General features: G+C 45.5%; 1 protein-coding gene across 2 annotated transcripts in view; it reads left to right on the top strand.

Moving 5' to 3' along the window:
- Positions 1-572: 572 nt before the first annotated feature.
- PPTC7 (protein phosphatase targeting COQ7) overlaps positions 573-13,582 on the top strand; it is a 23,479-nt gene continuing 10,469 nt past the window's right edge. The window contains exons 1-4 of one of the 2 annotated variants that reach the window (XM_083454141.1): positions 573-706; positions 998-1,251; positions 2,280-2,508; positions 12,806-12,985. In XM_083454141.1, the coding sequence (XP_083310267.1) occupies positions 676-706; positions 998-1,251; positions 2,280-2,508; positions 12,806-12,985 (694 nt within the window). In that variant the 5' untranslated portion in view covers positions 573-675. The remainder of the gene's footprint in view (positions 707-997; positions 1,252-2,279; positions 2,509-12,805; positions 12,986-13,582) is intronic. The other variant, XM_083454142.1, reaches the window with a different exon arrangement.

Below are 13,582 nucleotides of genomic sequence, written 5' to 3'. Positions count from 1 at the left end.
CAACGGGAGCTTACCCCATTGTGGGGATTCGAACCACCGACCTTCTGATCGGCAAGCCCTAGGATCTGGTATAACCCACAGCACCACCCGCGTCCTCGCACTTGCGGGAGAGTAAACCCCCACCCTCACTGTGGGGCTTATTGCAGACTAAACCCGCCTCGGCGGCTCCCCCCCCCCCCCCCCCCGTTCTGCAGCCGTCTGAAATGTTTCGCGTGTCTGGACAATGAATCCATGGAAGGAAGGAGGGATCTGGTCGTGGGTCTGGGAATCTGCGAACACTTCCTCCACGCCCTCCCCCTCCACGCCGTGACGCCGCCGTTGCCCTTTTGTGACCTTGCAGTGAAGCTCGCAGGAGCGTCTTCTGCGGGGATTTGCATGGCGGCACCTGGGAAGAGGCGTCACAATAGTCCTCCTCACTAGAAAACAAAGGAAACGAATAACGAAAAAGTGAAGGCCCCAGCAGGGGGAGGGTCTGTCTCCGAGGGGGGGCTGCCACCCGGCCCTCTGCTGCTCAGCCCCCTTTTGCTTCTACAAGAGAGGGAGCGGGAAGGGAAACTACCTAGGAAGAGCCGCACATGGTCTTGTAGGGCCAAGAACTACAATTCCCGGCAATGCCGCGCTCGCCCGGCGCCGGCCAGAGAGCAGCAGAACAACCGCCTTGGGGGAGCGCGCTGCATGCCGGGAGTCGCAGTCCAGGCTCCGAACGGTAGGACGCCACAACGTCCGTCCCCCTCCCTCCCGCGCAAGCGCACTTGCGCGCAGCTGGCCTTCACGAGCGGCGAACGGAGAGAGAGGGGCGGGCTATGCAAATGAGGGCAAGCCGCGCAGCCAATCGCGGGGCTGGGCTGGCGCCGGAGGCCCGGATGTGAGGGAGCTCAGAGGGGTTTCCCCCCCCTCCGCCCCGCCTCTCTTTCTCCTCGCCGGCGAAGAGGCGGGGCTGACCTCGCGCGTCTCCCTCCCTTTCCCCCCTCCCTCCCTCCCTTTCTCTCTCCTTGAGGAGCCGCCGGCGGAACGCGGGCCCGAAGCACGCGACGGGGCGGAAGATGGCGGCTGGAGAGCCCGGCTGCCGGACGCGGGAGACACGCCGCCGGCTGTGAAGGGGGAAAGGACGAGGAGGACGAGGAGAAAGAGAAGGGCAAGGGGAGCCGGCGACGGAAGAAGAAGAAGAAGGAGGGAGGCCAAGAGCGGCTGTGGGCAGAGCCCAGCCCCCGACCTCAGGGGCCGCCTCGCGCCCAGGCGCCTCAGCCTGAGGTGGGGGTTTAGGGCCCTCCCGGGAGGGGAGGCCGGCACTGCTTTCTGTCATTTTGGGGCGCAGCTGAGAGGCTCCTCCTGAAGAGAAAGAGGGGCTGGGAACGGGGGTCGTCGCTCTGAGGGGCTCCGGGCATCCCCCTCCCTCAGGGGGGCCTCGAGGAGGAGGAGGAGGGGCCCCCTCCCTCGTCGGAAGGGAGGCCCTTAACTGAGGAGAAATTGGGGGGGGGGGCTGAGCGCCCCCACCTCAGAGCCCCATTCTGGGCTGTGAACCCTCGCTCTGAAGAGGGGCTCCTTTCAGTGGGGGGCTGACTCCCCCCGTTTTTTATTGTAGATCTGAAGCGAGCCTCGTGGGGAGGAGGAGGAGGGGCAGGGGGTGGGGTCCTTGACCCGTGGCCTTTAGGCTAGGGCCTTATTCCGAGGAGGAGCTGGAACTCCCTCCGGTGAACTTTGACGCACTTGGAGGGCCTTCGGAAATGTGCGCCAGGGGAAGAAGGGGTCCCGTTTAGGAGGAACGCAGGTCACGGGGACCTAAGCGTGCTCACAGGAAGGAAAAACCTGCCTCAGTTTAGAGCCGTCTTGAAACTTAAGGCATTGCTTCTGTCTTTTATCTCTCATTTGGGTGGGAAGGATAGGTAATGTAGTTAAGTATAGAGGCCCCTTCTAGTGAGAGGCAGAGAGAGAGACCTAAGAGCTGAGTTTTCTTTTTGGAGAGGGTGGGTAAAAGTGGTGGATAAGGAAGTCTCCAGGAGATATAGAACATCTATCTATCAATATCTATACACACACACACACAAATATATATATATATATATATATATATATATATATATTCACACACACACGCACACAAAAGGAAAGGGCTCTATTTCAAGGTTGAAATAACCTTTTGTTAGAGAAGAGTTCAAACAAGGGCCCCCCCACTTTTGGAGGGGTCCCCACTGGGAACCCTGGGTCTTGGGGTGGCCCTAGTTCAGAGCGGACTACGTTGGCTCCGGTGGCACATCTGCCCACGGTTTCCCTCCTTGCAGGCGGTCGGCTGCTGGGCTCCCCACACCATGTTCTCAGTCCTCTCCTATGGCAGACTGGTAGCCCGGGCAGTCCTAGGTGGCCTTTCTCAAACAGACTCTCGAGATTACAGCCTGGTGACTGCCAGCTGTGGCTTTGGCAAGGACTTCCGCAAGGGCATCTTGAAGAAAGGCATGTGCTACGGGGATGACGCCTGCTTTGTGGCCCGGCACCGATCTGCAGATGTTCTAGGTGAGTGATGTCTGAGGCTGGCCTTTGTGTTTGTCTGACTTGCCTGTCTTCCTCCTCATGTTTGAATGTTCCAAAATAGCACCCCTAGGTAGTATTTGAAAAGGCCTTATAATTGCATATCTGCAGGCTCCTGTCTGAGAGCAAAGTGTGCCAGGGAGACAGTGAACTAGATTCCATGATTGTGGAGGGCTCCAGAACTGATCTTGCCCAGTCTAGGTTCCTGTGTGGGTTGGTGTGTTGCTTTGCTCATCAGCACCTGTCCCTAATAGCTCCCCTGCAGTTCCAAGGTGGCTGCCACGTTTTTTAAAAAAGCATTTTAGGTTTCCCCATCTTTTTAAATAGCTTGAACTTAAACTCTTAAGGTGTCCCCCCCCCCCCCTTCTAACCCTGCAAATGAAACAAGCTGTTGGGAGCAAACACTTCCGGCCTTTAGCGCACCTTGTGTCCTTGTCAGGTGAAAAGCAAAGTGACATTGAAAGCGGTTTCAGATGTCAAGCTTCACTCCCCACACCCACTTTCCTGTGGTTTCAGAGCTCCCTGCAGATCTTCAGTGCAGTGCAGCTGTGCTGTGTCAGATGTCACAGGAGCAAAAGGGGGAAACCTCCTGAGTGCAGGCCCTTTGTGGGGGACGTGGCTTCTCAAATGCCCTTTTGCTTGCTGAGCAGCAGCAGCAACATGAATGTAGATTGCTAAACACTCCTTGGTGCATGGTTTATTTAGAGTTGGAAGATTGCTCTTGTGTCTAAACATATTATGTTAGTGAAACTTGGCGTTACCATGGTAGCTTCATATCTGTTGTATGGAGTGATTTATTTATTTTTTAAAATGTTAGTTGGCTTTGAAACAATGTTTTGAATAGTACATTTAAAAGAATCTTGTCAGATGCCCGTGCTGTAGTTCTGGATATGGAGGACAAAGAAAAATATATCAACCTTGGTCATGCAGCGCGGTTCATCTTTGTTCTTAGGCCATAACCCACAATGCAGTTTGGCTGTTCAAGTGTCTTATCTAGCATATGATCCATGTTGAAGGGAAGGTCAATAGAGTTCTTCCTTTCTGTCAGTAGAATTACTTACACTGTGAATGGAAAGGGAGTGAGTGATGGATTTCTATCAAATGAAAGACTGATTGGAGTCTCCTTGGTTCTGCATTGCTCTTTAATAGTATAGCTGGGCATTTTTTTCCTCTGGCCCTTATTTTGGTTGGATTACAGTGAATTGTATGGCAGGGTTTGATGATGTTATGTCATTGTGTTGCAGTAGTCCTATGTAAGCAGCCTTGTACTGTCACTGAAGTGATGCAGGGATTAAATCCCTATTATTTTCATTTTTAAATACTTTGTTTCCTGTACTTTATTACTGTTACAGCAAGCAGATTTTATGTATTACATTTATATCCCACTTTCCCCCCAAAGAGTTCAATGTGCCATACGTAGTTCTCTCCATTGTAATTTTTTCCTAATTCTTCAGAAAGTGATTTTTGTGGCTTATTATTCTTTGGATGACTGATCTAACAGCCCCCCTCTTAATTTTGATTTAGGTGTTTATGCCCTCTTCAGTCAGTTAAGACTGACTCCTAAAGCAGCTTACAGTTGAAATCCACCACACATTTTTGTGTGTTTTTGTGTGCGCGCTCTCTGTTCCGGCCCATGAAACTACACTCCAGGTTCCAGGCTCTTTCCCGGAGAAGGAGCTATAGGTGAACTCAGGCTTGCTGGTGACAAAGATTAACCTCTTGCTGTCATTTTTCTATTGGTTCCTTAGCCCAATCCACAGTGGATGAAATAAAATTCTCTTGTTGTTCTTAGTTCTCCATTTTAAAATTTTTTTAAATGATACTTTTATTAGCCTATATAATTGGATATATTGCCCTTCTTTCCCTGCATGTTTGGTAACCATGTTAGCTTTTCTCTGCTTGGTGTCCTGTGCTCTGCCTGCATCTTTTGTTCTAAATTTCAAATGTCTTCAGACACTTATGCAGCTTCACTGTTCTGTATTATCTTAATTCTATACAACCTATAAAATAAAATGCAGAAGAGCTTGGCACAATTAGATTTTTTTATATAAAGTTGTAGAATGTCTTTAGCCAAAGAATGAGTTTTAAATGTGTTTCACTTTTCATTCAGTCCAGATTAGCTTTATATATTACTCATTTGCGGATATAAGCATGCCAAGAAGATTTCTGCCTTCAGTTCTGAGAGTCTTTGTGGGCTGGGTGTGGGTGTGGAGTAGCCACATGAGCTGCTCCCATCCAGTGGAAAAAAAATTGCAAGAGCACTTGGAATCTGCCCAACTTCCAAGTCCCTGTTTGACCACAGTTAAAAAAAACACACCCCTACACATGGCCTTTTTCTGTTGTGCAATTACTAGATCTGAAGAGCAGCCCTGCTGAATCAGACCAAAGACCTGTCTCCTTCTGCTCATGATTCCCAGCAGTTGGTATTCAGAGACATACTGCATCTGATACTGGAGCTATTATGACCAATAGCCACATCCTTTGCAGCTCAGTGGTTACTGCTGCTGTCCTGTGCACTGTTGCAATCAAGGGGGCTTAATTCTAAGAAAGGCATTCATAGTACTGCACTGTGTCAGCTGTGAGCCAGGAAGCCCTCAGTTCAAATCTCACCTATTGTACTATCTTAGCATGTGGATTAAGGCAAAATATTTGCCCAGCTTCAGGCACTCTCCTGTATTATGGGAAAGGTAATAATGGCCTTTCTTGTAAAAGGGAAGAGGTAGTCAGCAGTTGACACTCTGCTGAAATTCCTACATTAATAGAGAAGTTGTGAAGAAGGGCTTTGAACGCTTGCAATACGCTATCTTTATAAATGTTAATATATTCTGGAGCTACATGGCGATTTCCTGCAGATCCCAGTGCCTTGGCTGCCTGAAGTGAGAAGGTTTGGTGCTGTTGGTGATTGTACATGTTCCGGCCTTTCACCTGTAACTGCTTCGCTAACTTTCCTTTCATGGCAGTTATTGTAAAAGATCCTCCATAGGAATTCAGGAGAGATCAGGGTCTGTGGTGATGAAAATTTCAACTCTGAAAGGCTTACGTAAAAAGCGCATGAAACGTGATTTTGTTGCAGAAGTTGAAGGATCCTTCTTATTCCTTTCCTTAGCACCTTGTTTGGTACATTAGTCGACAGCAGTTTACAATGAAGCAGAAGCCACACTGAGAGTGCATCAAGCATGTTTACATACTGTATTTTTTTGCTCTATAAGACTCACTTTTTCCCTCCTAAAAAGTAAGGGGAAATGTGTGTGCGTCTTATGGAGCGAATGCAGGCTGTGCAGCTATCCCAGAAGCCAGAACAGCAAGAGGGATTGCTGCTTTCACTGCGCAGCGATCCCTCTTGCTGTTCTGGCTTCTGAGATTCAGAATATTTTTTTTCTTATTTTCCTCCTCCAAAAACTAGGTGCGTCTTGTGGTCTGGTGCGTCTTATAGAGCGAAAAATACGGTATATGGGGATAATTTGGATTGTTTATTCTTCAATTAGATTGTCATAGATACTTCATAAGGAGTACATTGCTAGAGTGAGGAAAGGGCTTGGGAGATTGAAGCGAGGATCACAGGAAGCTTTCTGTAGATGCCTGTGTTTCCCAGCTGTTTTCTGCAACCACAAGGAAAATGTGTGGGTTTTAAAAAAAATAAAATACTGAAACTAGAAACTTGCAGGTTTGTCAGAACACCAGGTCCTGGTTTTCTGTGCAATTTGGCCAGAGTTAACAGCGTACAGACAGGCACACACTGCTTGGGTTTTCCTTTTTGGCTCTTACACTGTTGACAAATCCTAGGCTGGGCGTTTTATGAGAGATGGCATTCCAAACCTTTTAATCATTTTAATAAGCACCAAAACAGTACTGTTGAAAAGCAATAGATAAATATGAAATCAAAGACATTTAAAATATTTCTTGGAAGATCATGGAATCATAGAATTGTAGAGTTAGGATCATCTAGCCCAACCCCACACAATACAGGAATCTCAACTAGATCATACATGGCAGATGGTCCGCCAACCTCTGCTTAAAAATCTCCAAGCGTAGGTCAGCAATAAAAGACACTGTTATTGATGTTAACTCTCTATTCAAAGGATTCAAAACAGCACAGGCCTAGTGATCCCAGCAACTGACCACTAAGTCTTGCCCCAATGAGGCAGCTGTGAGGACTACAGGCCTCCATCTTCCCATCACTTTCTGAGGCTCCTTTTTTCCAGGGTCTTTCCCAAGCAGTTGCAAACTAGACACAACCAATCTCTGCCCTGCATGTTTCATTTCTCTGCATATTCTGGGAGATAAGGGGGAGGGTAGCTGGCTTCAGTGGGAGGGCCTGTTACCTCTTCTGCTTCCTCTTCCTCCTCCCAGTCTGCAACTTCTTCTCCCTCTGTCCACTCATTGTTGTCCCACCACCACTTCCCTGTCACTGAGCGTTCTTTCCCTGGGGATACCCTTTGGGTTTCCCCAGCCTTTACTTCCCACCACTCCTCAGCATCCCGCCAGCCCGTGACACCAAGGAAAGAGTCCACCACCTCTTGTGGGAGTGTGTTCCCCTATCAAACTGCTCTTGCCATCAGAAAGGGCTTCCTGATGTTTGGTTGGAATCTCCTTTCTCGTAACTACCCTTGTTCTATCTTGCAGTCAAGTTTGCAGTCATGGCTACTCAGAAGTAAGCCTCATTAAACTAAATGGCGCTGACTCCCAAGTAACTGAGTATAGGACTGCAGGCTCAGGAGCATTCCAAACTCCTGGCTGATAGATAGCCATTGCTGCATCCACAGCCTTGCTCCTTGCACTGGGGGTGGGGAAATTGCTGTTTTGCTGCATCAGCCCTCAAGCTGACATAGCAAAGTGGCCGTTGCCATCTTGTGGATGGCAGGAGGGTCAGCTGATCCTGTCGGCCCAGCTGCACCCCCACAACATACTGTTTTGACTATTGCTGGCAGGGATACTGTTAAGCAGTAACTTCCACCCACCCACCTTTTAGGCTTGTGCATTGGGATGTTGTTCACCAGCAGAGCTCCCCTGCCCCATCCAAAACAGGGATTGAAATTGTTCTGTCAGTCTCTCAGTATGAATGATGCTGAGGTTCTTATTAACTTCATCCCACCTCAAAGCATGTATCAGTCTTAATTCTTCTTATAACTCAGATCTCCTCCTTGGAAAGACAGTTCCTCCGAAGCCATAATCAAAACAATTCTGCTTAGTGGAAAAAAATATTCACCAGTGTAAAGCCCAGTTTAGGCTGAAGGACAGTCTGTGAAAATGGTAAGTGATGAGCTAAGGGATTATTTTGTTAGCATAAAAAGAGGCTTGCATCCAGGGATCTCATTTGAACCATGCTATTGCATAATTATTCTGCTCTGAGAATGCTGGATGGGTAGACAGAGTAAAGGAAGGCACACACAAGGAACTAATGCAGAATGTCCCAAGGTGGCCACTTCAGGAGGGAAGAATGCAGGCAGTGGGCATTTTGCAATATTACTTGCATTTTTAGTAAAAAAAAAAATGCTTTTGGCATGACCAGGTTTTCTAGTATCTTAAGATTTAACACTTACAAGTACATGTCTTTAGCTAGTGTAGAGGGCAGCACACAGGTGTTTTGGTCTCTGATCACTGACAGGTGAAGGGATGCTTGTAACTGTTTTTGGCCCAAGGTGTGGTTTGTTATTGACAGAAAATGAAACTGCATCTTTTAGAATACTTTGTGCAAGTGGGAAAGTAAAACTTGGATCTCATCCTCTGGAGTTTGAATAAGTGGTTGTACCAGAAAAGCCCTTCTTGCTGCCAGCACAGCATACAGCATACAGCCCTCCCCTATAGCCTACAAAGAAGTTCACTGCTACCTCATCAACTACCATTTCATTTTGTGCTTGCTTGCCTTGAGTATCTGTAAGTGATGCCTGCACAGCATGTAACCAGGCAGTAACTCTGGGGACTTTCCTCCATATAGTTGGAAGAACTGTGTGACTGTACTGCTTCCCAATGCTGATGAGAGGGTGTCTTTCTGCCCTCACCAAGGAAGCAGAGAATCAGAGTGGTTAAGAGTTATGGTAACAGAAACAAAGGTTAATTTAGTATGTTCAGTGATATACAAATAAACTAAATTTTGTAAACTGCTTTGAAGGATTGCTTTCTCTTTTTTACAATCAAATGGTGTATAGATTTTATGAAATAAATAGGGTTAACTTATCCAGCCATGTTCAGTCTTTAAATCCCATGCTTCAGATATTTGAGAATTTTTTTATGGCCATGAGTTTCCATTAGTTTTTAATCAAACTAGTTTTTTGGTGCAAGAGGGGAAAATATATGGATACAGCCAGGGAATTTATACGGACACTGTTCCTGTGGAACTGTCCTTGGTTAGTTCTGATGAAATGATGCTGCTGCTGGTGATTTCAGCACAGTGAATAAAGCTAGGTCTGTTGCCCAATTACAGAAATCTTAGTTGATTAATGGACTGAATTTGCCTAAGTGTAAAATGAAGAGTTCTGACATAAGTATGCTTTGTTTTTAGATGCACAGATATAATCTTTGATATGTTCTTTCCTACCTAAGAGAGAAGGAGCTGGAATGCCTCTTTTAAGATGGAGTTTGCCCTCTGTAGGTGTTTTCCTTCCTCCAATACTTAACAGTTAACCATGAAGCAGGTCTTTAATTTTTAAATCAGGTGAATCATTTAGTTTTTTTAATTTATCTTTAACTGTAAACTAAACATTTTGGCCCTAGCCAACCCCCCAAATCCCCTTTGATGCCCAGTTCTCTTTTCTATGATATCCAAAGAGAACTTTGTTGTATTAATTAATTAGTTACAAATAGTTACAATGCTTTTCATTGAATGTCCTCAATCCCAGAGCAGGAACCAAATTAATAAAAGTAAGCAGGAGAAAAATATTATTATTATTATTAAAAATAGTATACAAAAATTACAAAATCATATAAACAAGGCCAATAAACAACTGAACAATTTTATCATAAGGTAAACAAGCAAAATTACAGCAACATAACTTAATATTTCCAGTGTAACAAAGTACAAGCCTCAGGGTTTGACCTTGAACATGGGAAGTTATAGAAGACTTGAACAGTTGGGGAAGTAGGAGTTGCCTTTTTGTACACGCATGAAGGCACTTCTTTTACAGTGTGTTGTGGCTGATTTGGTGATTTGTAAAGAGTGCAGGTTGGGATTTCTGGTCTCCCAGCTGACTGTCTCTGCAGAATACGCTGTTCAACACTTTCTGACTTGTTGGGTTTCAGAACTGAGGAGTCTGGGGGTGATGGAATTCTAGGATGCTTGTCAGACATTGTGGAAGACTGATCAAATGTTAAGCAGCATTTAGAGGAAGGGGAAGTTGATGAGGCAACCGCAAGTCATACATACAAGGTTGCTTAAATATGTTTTCTTTAGCTAATGTGCTGGCACGATTGCAATCTCCAGAGGCTTATGCACAGGCACACTTTCAGTTTACTTGTAGTTGTGTGTTTCTGCTTCCTGTATGCCTTACCAGTCAGGTAGGGCACCAATCAGGTACCACAAAGGCATCCCATTGTGTTTAAGCTGCAAGACCTGCAATGTGTTGAATGGTCACTTTAAAATGTGAAGGTTCATTATTATTTCACAAATTGTGTATGTCTTTAAGGGCCAGGGCAAATAACAAGACCCGGTCTTACAGCTGTGAAACATAGCAGGTGCTGCTGAGTTGTGTTAATCAAGCTGTGTCAGCAATTGGGTATAGTATATAAGGAGCATTACCCTGGGGGATGGGTTGGTGGTTGGGTCTGGTTTGTTGTTGATGTATTTAGTGAATAAGGAGTTTTTGTTTTTATTATTAAAACCTTGTTTAAGTTATTTTTGAGTCCCTTTTTTAATGCATGATCTCCCCAGCAAGCTCTCTGCAGCGCTACTAAACTGCAAATAGCCAACATCTTTGGTTATGGGCCCAGCTGCTGAGTGGATGACTGCATATTTTTGGACTTGCCCACGTTCTGTCAAATAACCCTTTCATACCTAATGTAGGCATGTAAGAAAATTCCTGATCCCCACCCCAAATCAATTAATCGGATGAGGACTGTGATTTTTTAAACCACTGATAGAGAAATCAAATGGTTAATCTAATATTAACTTTTAACATATTGCTTAGAGCAGTGGTTCCCAAATGGTGGTCTGTGGACTCCAAGAGGCCATAATAACTGATCCAGGAAGTCTGTGGCACCAATCACATAAAAACTACCATAGAGATACCAACATTTTCAAAAGCAGAGGGGCCATGGCTTGTTTTTTAAAAACAGGGTGTAGTATAGGCAACCCCTGATTTCTGTGGGGGTTGCGTTCCAGGTCATGTGTGTACAACGGTGGACCACATATAAGCCCGCCGTTTCGCCCCCTTTTTCTACCACTTCTGGGTTTGCAGCAAAGCACACACACGGTCATGCATGCTTTGAACGCTCCAAGCAGTCGTTGCCAATACTTTGCTAATTGGGAACTACTGGTTTAGAGGATTCATGTGGATTTCCTAAAGAAGAAAGGAAGGGTGTTCTTTGGTATTCAGGGTTATGGTTACCCAAGTTGTGCTTTGTATTACTTGTGGTGTTACAAGAGGGGGAAGGTCATAATGCTTCCCTTCTGGTGTTGCATTGTTTGGGTGTGTGTGTTTTTAAATATACAAATCCTTAAAAAATGGTTCTAAAAGGTTATGGACTATTTTGGGGAGAAATCTGATTAATGCTGATAGTCTGTTCAGAGTCTGGCGGTAACATGCCGACAGATTACATAGTTCATGCCAAGGTCAGCTGTAAACCCTCCATCTCTCCAGTTCAGCTGGCATCCTAAGTGAAGGACATTTTACAGATTAGCACATTTTTACTCATGTGTTTTCAATTCTAGGATAGAGGCTTGCAGCCTTGGGGAGCAGAGATAGCTCAGTAGGTAGAGCATGAGACTCTTAATCTCAGAGTCATAGGTTCATACATTGGGTAAAAAGATTGCTGCATTGCAGGGGGCTGGACTAGGTGACCCTTGGGGGCCCTTCCAATCCTGCAATTCTGTGATTTTGTTTAGCAGATTTATCTTCCTTTGACTCACTCCCTGATAGTTGAGACAGTGACTCACACTGCATCCTGAATCATTTAACATGAGCTTCATGCATTCCATAAAATACCAAATGTTGACACTAGCAGGCTGAAGAGTTTCTGAACCAAATAAGTTGAATGTTATTAGAGATGCTCTGTGTGTGTGTAGAGGCTGTAGATACTCGGCAATACCCCTGAAAATATTTCTTACTCATATTTGACCATGGCAAAATTCTCAGGAGTTTGCTTTTGCTAAACGACTTTGCCTCTTATTACTTTACCCTTCAAACCCTTCTGCAACTGCAGAACTGCTGCAGAAAGTTTTCGGCAAAGGGCCATTCTTGATCTTGATGCCTGATGGTGTTGGATAACAATGTTTGAGAGAAATGGGCTCCACGCTGTCCAACCATTCTGGGAGCCTATAGCTGTCCTAGCTTATCAACTGACCACTTTCTCCTGGTAAATGTGTAGAAATGCACCATTCTGCTCTCCTGCGTATGTTCATGGTTACGTGGCTGGCGCATGTTTGATATCTCAAATACAGTTAGCATCTCCTCAGGCTCAAAATCAGCTGAAGTTGAAATGTGCATGTGAATTCACGACTAAAACTATATCACTGCAGCCCCTCACAGCCTGTCTAACCCGTTCTTCTCCCTTTTGCTTACATTTTGGTGCTGAAACTGGTTAAGATGAGTTGAGGTGCTCATCTTCAAGAAATATAGGTGACCACCAGCTCATAATTGATTCTGTTCAGAGGTAATCATATCTATGCCCCGAGTTTCTTAATGTATCCAAAGGGGCGCAATCACTTTTGGTTAAAACTGCCAGTATCACAGTTCCGTTATGCAAATCTAGGGTGCTGCTTCACATGAGAATGTGGGCCCATTTAGAGATGAAGAAACTACTCCTGAATAATACCAGAAAGGAAGGTGACTGTCCTTGGTCCTGTTGACTTCTGCATAACTTCCCCCTCCCCTGTCTGTCTTAAGCTAGTTGCATAATAAGCCCTTATTTTGGGCTTTCAGCAATCAGAAGTGATTATATACCTCTGTGCTTTCTGCATGGCATATTGAATTAGGAAAGTTGATTAGTTTAGAAAGTCTTCTTTAGAAATATTAGCAGATATGGAGAATATTTAATTAAACCTCACCAGCTTTGCATGTTTAATGTAAATTTCATTTTCATTAATGCTGAGGAATGTATTCATAATACGTGTGTATATATTCTTTTTTAGGGGTTGCAGATGGTGTTGGAGGCTGGCGGGACTATGGTGTTGACCCTTCTCAGTTCTCAGGGACTCTCATGCGCACTTGTGAACGCTTGGTCAAGGAAGGACGGTTTATACCAAGCAATCCTGTGGGGATTCTCACCACGAGCTACTGTGAGCTGCTGCAGAACAAAGTACCTTTGCTTGGTAAGCATAAACGGTCTCTCCTCTTTCTCACATCAGTCCACTGGGGTGTATTCTTAGCCAGCCATACCTATAGCGCTGTCCAGTACTTAAGCCGGGAAGTTCTTCAGTTATCACCTCCTGACAGGAACTCCCCAGGAGTGGGGAAACAGTGACCCTCCAGATGTTACTGGACTACAGCTTCCATCAGCCCCAGCCAGCATATCCAATTCTCAGTCATTATGGGAGTGGTAGTACAAGAACAAGTGGAGGGCATCACATTGGGTACCCCTGGCCGAGGCAAGCCGTCTTGTAAGACTCTCACGACACGTGCCATCTTCCAACAAATGCTTCTAAAATAAAAGGTGGCTTTTGGCCACAAAGGGGAAGTGACCCTGGTTTGGTACCACATTAAATAAGTGAGCAAACAAAAATACTTTGACATTCCTGCTCTTTCAGAACTGGTTGCTGATGCAGGCAGATATATGTTTATTTAGGAAAATAAACTGCAAACGCTTTCAGTTTGAAGTCCCATTGCTTCTCCTTTGAATCTGAGCCCTTCTTTTTGCAGGATGATGCATCCCTTGTACTTTGTTGCTCCTACCTTTTATTTTTGGTTGT

This window comes from Podarcis tiliguerta (assembly GCF_965153285.1).
Source record: "Podarcis tiliguerta genome assembly, chromosome: 8".
Classification (NCBI taxonomy): domain Eukaryota; kingdom Metazoa; phylum Chordata; class Lepidosauria; order Squamata; family Lacertidae; genus Podarcis; species Podarcis tiliguerta.
Note: the sequence above shows the minus strand (reverse complement) of the source record. Positions and strands in the feature narration are given on the sequence as shown.